Consider the following 8,402-nt stretch of genomic DNA (forward strand, 5'->3'; position numbering starts at 1 on the left):
AAACACCTTTTCTGACTATTTTTTGACACTAGTTGTTATGCAATAAGCAGATGTAGCTTTCCTATTTCTTTAAACTTAGCTACATCACTTGAATCTGAAAAGTCAAGATAAAGGTTGAGGAAGATCAAATGACAACTTTGTTAGCTGTCACAAAGTCATCTTATCTGTGTAGGTGTGTACTCATGGATACATTTCATTCTGATAAATTTATATAATTTTACATGGTGTTTAATATTTACTATATCCATTCTTTCATATTTAAAAAATTTCACAGCTTACACATATAACAAAAATATATAAATTTTTATTGAATAACTAAATACATTTCATCGAATATTACATGGAAATCATCAGGCAAAACCGACTATTAACTACATTCAAAATATAAATTACAATAGAGTATGCATATAGTAGTAGCTCATGTCTCAGTTGCAGCTAAAGTATATTATTATACTATTAGAGTTCAAAGGAACAATTGCTAATGGCCTGTCTCCCTGATGATGTTCATGTAACATTAAATGAAATATATCACAGTTATTGAATAAAATTCTCTATATTTTTTGTTACATGTCTAAGCTGTATAAAGTTTTTTAAATGTCTAATATACATGTTCCGTTAAAACTATTTATCCATGCTTTCATTTATTGCATTTTACTACTAACACAATGAAATTCACAGACATTAAAAAAATACCATCACATTACATCTCTATATGTAAGACCAGGTAAATATAAATACAGGATTAAGAAATAAGTAGTCCTGTTAGTAAGATTTCACTTAATTCCTTTTCCAGGAATGTATGCATTTAGCAGGTATTACCATATTTATGTGCTATATACATTCAACTTTTACTATAACAGACACATGGGGGACAAAAGGAATAGTTCAGTATATCACTGCTGCTGAAGTGCTTTTCAGTAGTCTGCTATAACAGTGTTTATTACAGTGAAAACTGGATACATATATTCTATAAAAACTTACACTATTCCTTTTTTTATGAAGTTGGTTTTGGAATACATTGTACACTGTCTTAATCTTAATTCTACCTAGCCAAGTGGTATCAGGCAGCATCAATTTCAGTCTCAGCAAAGTTGAAAAGAGCTAAACATTATGGAAATTTTTTAAAAATCATTTCCAGTAAACATTCATATCCTTTAATTCATATCCATCAAACCCTTAATGATATCAATCACTGTAATTATGAGTCTTCAGCAGAGCCAAACCGCATCAATGCCAACCTAAAGAAAACTTCTATATCAAACTAGCCATTTGGTTTTCAAGAGTTCAGTGAAAAGTTTAGCTCTCACTAGAAAGTTCCGATGAGGTTTAGGACCTTCCATTATGCAGTCTCCACTTGGTGACTACATGATGAAAGGTAGCGTCCACTAATGTGCATTCTATTGTAGTGAAGTCAGATGCTCTCAGCATACAGAAGCAACACAAATATGAATTTCATGTACAAATTTTGAGTGTCATATAGATATAATGTGAAAAAAACACAGTGTACTGTAAATTCTGTCAGGAAGAGTCTCGAGTTGTGCATGAAATTGAACTAGGATACATGATCATAATTCTATTTTATAAGTGTTTAAATATAAACTTCTTGATTTGATAAGTTTTGCATTCTAAAAAAGTAATAAACATGTGCAAAACTAAAATGTTTAAAAGACTTAAGAGTCTAAAGTTTACTTTGTCAATCCTACATTAAAATATTTTATTGCTTAAATTATGATTATTCAGAAAACAGAAACTCACATTTTTCAAGGTTTAAGTTTAGGATTAAAACAAATTTTGGTTATAAATCTTTTGTTTTAGATTCATTGCAGAGATTATTAGCAATGAGTTTTCGTTTGGGTTCTTTAAATGCATTCAAAGCTCACTTTGCTGCAAATTATGTAATATTCTGCATGAAAAAACATAACTGCACATCTGAATTATTTACATTTAATAATAATAATAATAAATTCCAACTTGATAAACATAATGATATCTTATAATTACTGAAGATTCATGATCATTACTATTCCTAAAAATATACAGCAATTGTGTATATAACAAAGTCACAATAATGTGCTCAGCATTAGTTTGAAACAGTTGTAATTATTTTCTGCAGAAAATTGATGCAGTAAGTTAAATATGTAAAAATAATGAAAGATGTTACTTTACTAAATATGACATTACAAATCTTAAATATAACTAGATAAGCAACTGCTTAATTATCCAGGTAGGAATGAATATATATATATATATATATATATATATATATATATATATATATATATATATATATATATATAGTGTCTCAAACGTCAACACTATTACAGATTATTCAAGAATTACACAAATTATTGGTGTTCAACTTTGAAACACTAAAATTCATTCAATTTATACAAGATGTTCAAATATTTCTTTCCACTATTGTGCTGTCCTTGGCACAAATTATTTTGTTCTACTGGACTGGAATTTTCAAGAGTTAACCAACTTAAGATCACATTTCCATGAAAAGAAATCTAAAGGTAAGATGAATGGTTGGCCTATCTTCACATAATTCACTTTTAGTCTGAAGCAACTGGTATATATTAGCACAATAATAAAACAACTTCTGTTTTGCATATTTTGTTAGATTTTTAGCTAACTCTTATCTGAAGGAGCATGAAACAAGATAGAAATTTAGAATAAATTACTGAAGATATAATAACAGCAAAACATGGTGGTGTGTTCTCATAAAGGAACCAGCATTCTAATGGAGCATCATTCAGAAAATGACAGCATTATATGCAGATATGGTCTGCCTAGTACACAGTTTTCACTTCTTATTTATCAGTTAACCTCTGAAGGTGTCTGAACAAACTTCAGTTCTCTTTCTGGATATTTCTACAGCTGCAATTTAAGTGTCTGGTTATTAAGCCTGCTATGACAGATTTCAATTAATGGGTATCTTACATGGTAAAAACCAGTTCTGTCTATGCAGTTTTTGTTAATTGTTTAGCTACTCTCTTACATGATCAGAGCATAACAAGCAATAATACAAACAATATCTTTAAACATATATATATCATGTGCTGGACTTCTTTCAGCTTCCTTAATATTTAAAAGATAATTCACTTTGCAATGCAAAGAAATCAAAATAAATCTGATTCTCCAAAAAGTAAAGCAGAAAAATGACACTGTCAATATTTGTTTATTTAATGCACAATACCAAGAGAATCCTTCTGGTAGCCTGTTACTCCAAAGGTATATATTTTAATGCTAGTTTGGATTTTAAAAGAAAAAGATAGATACAAATCGTTTACAACAAAAGAAAAAAAAATTTATTCACTCATGAGAATTATTACACAATATACCGAAAAAGACTGTATATAAACTATGTTTCTATTTTTGTTTTATAAACAATAGTACAGATGAAAAAAATCTGAACAATTTGATTATAAATTTACAAGTTTTTTTTTTTCTTTTTAGCAACTGCTATACTTCAGCAATTCAGGAAATTAAAAAAAAAAAAAAAGACCAAATCATCCCCATTTAAATGAGGGAAATTGATAAATGAGTTAAATTTCATAAGAAAACAGGTAAATGAAATTTCTGTGGTATGTGTTTTTATGAATCACACAATATATTTTGTGTCTTACAAATCTGCATTATAACTCAGAGAAATACAAGCAGGTTCTTGCTGCTTGTTTTCTTTTTTTTAATACACTAATATTTCTCACGCCTGTATTAACAATATTAAATTTTTCTTAAAATATAGGCATAAAAATTAATTTTATGTAAACATTAAATAATTCATCATATTTCAAAAAACAAACAAATTAATCACCTTTTATGTACTATTCTTGCAATGAAAAAAAAAAAAGTTCACATCATTTTATTTTGATAGGGTAACCAATATCTGAACTTCCCAGTGAGTATTCTCATTAACAGTACTACAAAAATAGAGAAAAATAGAAAAGGACCATTGCATATATGAGCTGAATCTTGTTACCCTTGCATACAGTAAGAATTAAATATTACCTATATATGTTAAACAGTTACATTTAAAAAAAAAAAAAAAAGGTATATAATAAACGGACATCATAGCAATTAGCAACAGCCAGCGGGTTCACATATTTATACAGATATACATTAATTTAATTAAATTGGAACTGCAGATAATTTTAAACAAGCTAACAGCTATCAGATATTTAACATGAGGCCAACAGCATATTATGGTTCATTTGAATATTCAAAATAAGGTATTCATAAATTCTGTACCAAATTATACAAAAATGAAACCATATATTATCAAACTGTAGCAACTTATGAAATGAAATTCCATTAAATCTGCAATAATTTCAAATATGATTTTAAAAATCTCTTAAGTAGCAGAAAATGGCACACACACAGAGCTCATTATTTGATTGTATTCACTTGCATTTACTAATGAAAATTTTTTTGTGTGTTTGTTTGTTTTTTACAAGGAACTGTATAAAATGCCCTTGCCCTATATTTATCGTACACTGAACTATCACAACATATGAGTAAGTTTTACACAGCATTTCAAAACCAGATTTCAAGTAACAGAAATAACCAGTTCATAGTCTTATTTCTGAGACAACAGAAAGAAAGAGAGAGAGAGAGGAGAGAAGAAAAAAAAACATTTCCATAACTAATCTTTACAAATATACATGTTTTAGAAATCAATTTTAACATAACCTGCTTTATCAAAAAGTATCACAAAGCCTTTTATTTTTTTAATACTTAGCAGTACACCAACATGCTAAAGGCAGTATTCTTTATCAACCACTTTAACTACCATAACTTTACACATCTAATTTTATGTATGTAACTCCTTTTTTATTATTAAATAAAAAAATCCAAAATGTTGCATTTCATTCTCATTACAAATGTGCTGAAAATATACTTTCTAAATTTTAGTCGGTAAAATCTACTGACTGTAACTAATAACCTTTGTTAGTAGCATCACCTCCACTTCGACCATCTTCCAGTGACAGCAACTGCAATCTATCCTTTAGAACTTTATATTTCTCAGGTTCTATAAGGAAGCGTTGGAAGTGTTTAAGCACATCTGCAAGCATTCCTTCTGGCACATTAATAGTTTCATTAGGTAAGGAACAAAGAAAATCACAAATATTTAAAATTATTTTAGCCCATGTGATTTGTAGTTCAGAATTCACGTACATTTCTGTTGAACACAGTTGCTCTCCTCGTTGAATCACACAACATAGAACTTGGGTGCCAAACTGTGTTTTCAGTGAAGCAAAATATAAATTTTTATCTTTTCTGGTTACATCAAGAGAGAGATTTGCCAAAGGTTCACTAAAGCACACCAGTTCCTCAAATGAAACTTTCGATATGATATCTGTAATTGTACTAGCATACTGTTTAAAGACTTGATCATTTTGATCTTTCCTGAGTATACTACCAAAATTCTGGAACATTATTTTTAAGAGATTTACTTGTTGAGTCTGATTGAAAACTAACAGAGCTCTCATCGTCAGGGCACGGCCTTTTCTTACTGACATAATCTGAAGCAATCTATCATCATTATTGGCATTTGAAGTCAGTCCTAAAAAAAGCTTTTCTAGTAACTGACTTTCTTTAGCTTTATGTGGCTCTTGTGCATCTTCTGGTAAAGCAAGCATTCGCTTCTCTTCATCATCAATTTCAAGTAAAATGGAATACATTTTCTCAATGTCTGTTAAAAGGCGTCTATACTTCAAAAGACTCTGATTTGTGACAATTCTTCCTTCATCATCTTCTAATTGGCGACTTACAGAAATATCGAGAACCTTTCTAGGATAATTAACACTAACAACTTGCAACTTGCCCAGTGAGCCAGCAAACTGTACAGGTGTGTAGGTTTTAGGCTCATGCTTTGACCATTCTGGAAGAACCAACTTTGGACCCTCAGTACTAGTACAATTTCTTGCTTTTTCAAGTGCCAACTTTCTGGTATTGTATGTTGTGAAATAATAATCATCTATATATGGATTATCAGTCTGCAGCTGCATTAACTGAATTTTGATCAACCAACATTTCTCCTTATGCGTCATCAATCCAGCATATTCATCAACTGGGGTCTTTCTGTAATCTTGTTCATATTTTTTGTTATAACAACGGTTATAAGTATTCCACAAGTTCTGCTGCTGCTTTATACCATGAGGAACAAACCTTGGATGATGAGGTTGAAAGGGGAAAATATTTCTTGTCATGTTGTTTATCACACCTGGGGACATTGGAAATGAGCCAACTATAGGTCTTGGATTTAAAATTGGATGAGGAGGCAGATGTGGAGAAAGCATCGGTCCTCGAACAGGTGATGAAATCCGTACATGAGGAGGTCCTCTGCCATGATAAACTGGAGGTAAAAGTGGCGGCCTTAAAGGAGACTTCAAATGCTGTGGATATTTAAAGGGTGGAGGTAGATTAGGTGTAAACCTTATATCACTACCATGAATTTTGGATTCTACCTCATCTAATGTCTGCACCCGAGGTCTAACCATTTCTTTTTCTATATCATCAAGTGTTTTAATACCTCTGTTTATTGATATTGGTGGAGAACAGGGAAGCCACCCTCCTTTTATTGTTTTATCTTGCAAATTTTCATGATTTACTTTGGAAGGAATGTAATTCCATTCATCCCTTGATGGTCCTACATGAATGAGTGGACTTTTTCTTCCTATGTCATTTACAGATATTGATTTGCCACTACTGTTTAATAAATCTCTTTCAACATCTTCTACATGAAATACCTTGGGTGACCTTAATTCACGTTCAATTTCTTCAAGATGCAATACTCGAGGAGAAACAAAATCACTAGCAGACAAAACTTGTGATCCTCTGGGATGCCTAACATTACTTGAAAATTCACATATGTTAGGTGCATGTGAACCAGACAGGTAACTTGGTGAAGGAGCTGAAAAGCTACTGCAAAATGGTGATCCATGTGCAAGTGGTGAATCTGATCTAGCATGGAACGATTGCATCAATGTATTGACACTATCTTTTATTTGTAATGAGTGAGAAGGACTCCAGATTGAGCTGGTTTTTGGAGAGCCATTTAATTCGGTATCTAACACAGGTGGTGGGGGTGATGATCTAAACAGAGATTTTACTGAATGGGAGTTATCAAGTGAGATGATTGCAGAATCATCTAAATCATCTTCCAGTTGTAAATGTGATATGCTTTTCTCTAAAATTTCATTCTGGTTTTCACCAACACAGCACGGATCGTTTAAATACACAGTACTCGAAGAGCGGGGAAGGTCGTGTGGTACGACTCTTTCCTTATCTATAAGCTGTGTTAATTTTTCATGATCCTCCTCCCAATCACATTCATCCAACGCACCATCTCCAAAGGTTTCATCATTTAAGGCATCGTATTCTTCTTCCACATCCGCTGTTAACAGTTCGCCATCAAATTTTGCTGACCCCAAAGACGGCAAATCCGAATCAAAACCAAAATAATCCGTCATGGCAATACCTTTTTAGTACATTCTAAGTAATTACGATATAGCATGATTGCAAAATGTTCCGTTTGTATGTTACTTCAAGGTTCTTGTAGAATGGAAGAAAATTAGAATACATACTTACAATTTCCAGACAATGTATTTAATTATCTTAAAGTAATAACCAATTTCTTTCAGATGAATATATATCAATTTCACATACTTCCCTTTTCATACCTCTATCTAGGCTTAATATGATGGTTTATAATTCGAACAAAGAACACACGTGGATTAAATATTTTTATCATGACAACACGGACTGAAATATATACTACGAGAGAATAACTTTATATGCATATAATATTTCACCACAAAAAAAAGAAAGCACATTCACAACGATAAATCGAAACTAGTAAGCGAACATTCGAAACGTAATACACTACGCGGGAGCTGTTTTGGATTGAGATTAATACCCTCGAAACTTCACACTTCATTCATAATAATATTGTAGCGCCATCTTAATAAAAGAATCATTCTAAAGTAATTTATTGTCGAAAAATATATATGCTGTACTTAATAAAGCAAATTCCTGTTTATTAACTCAAATGATCACTTAATCAAAAATTTCGAATATATGAAAGAGTAATATCTCTGGTTAAGCTCAATGAAAATATAAGAGTAAATGCATATGTGAAAACAAGAATGAAGTTATTCACCATGATGTTGTTGTTGTTGTCTTGTCCTTTGAAGAGTCATAGATGTTTCCGTGTGCTCTTTGTACTGCTTTGGCTATGTCTGTTTTTGTTTGTATAGAGCTGTTGTTCAGGATTAGGATCTATTTCTTGCAAGGCTGCTGTAATTGCTGGACAGGTGGAGATGTGAGTGGGTGTCAGTTCAGTATTGGGGCAGTTGTTGCAGTTTCTATATGTTCTCGTATCATCTGTATTGATCTTC

General features: G+C 31.3%; 1 protein-coding gene across 1 annotated transcript; it reads right to left on the reverse strand.

Annotated features, from left to right (window-relative positions):
* Positions 1 to 2,303: 2,303 nt before the first annotated feature.
* Patr-1 (Protein associated with topo II related - 1) lies at positions 2,304 to 7,885 on the reverse strand. The gene has a single exon (XM_090393033.1). The coding sequence runs from the start codon at positions 7,473 to 7,475 to the stop codon at positions 4,938 to 4,940; it is 2,538 nt and encodes an 845-aa protein (XP_090249159.1). The 5' UTR covers positions 7,476 to 7,885; the 3' UTR covers positions 2,304 to 4,937.
* Positions 7,886 to 8,402: the final 517 nt, after the last annotated feature.

This window comes from Typopeltis vanoorti, chromosome 5, assembly GCF_054136105.1.
Source record: "Typopeltis vanoorti isolate ZY-2024b chromosome 5, IOZ_Tvanoo_1.0, whole genome shotgun sequence".
Taxonomy (NCBI): Eukaryota; Metazoa; Arthropoda; class Arachnida; order Uropygi; family Thelyphonidae; genus Typopeltis; species Typopeltis vanoorti.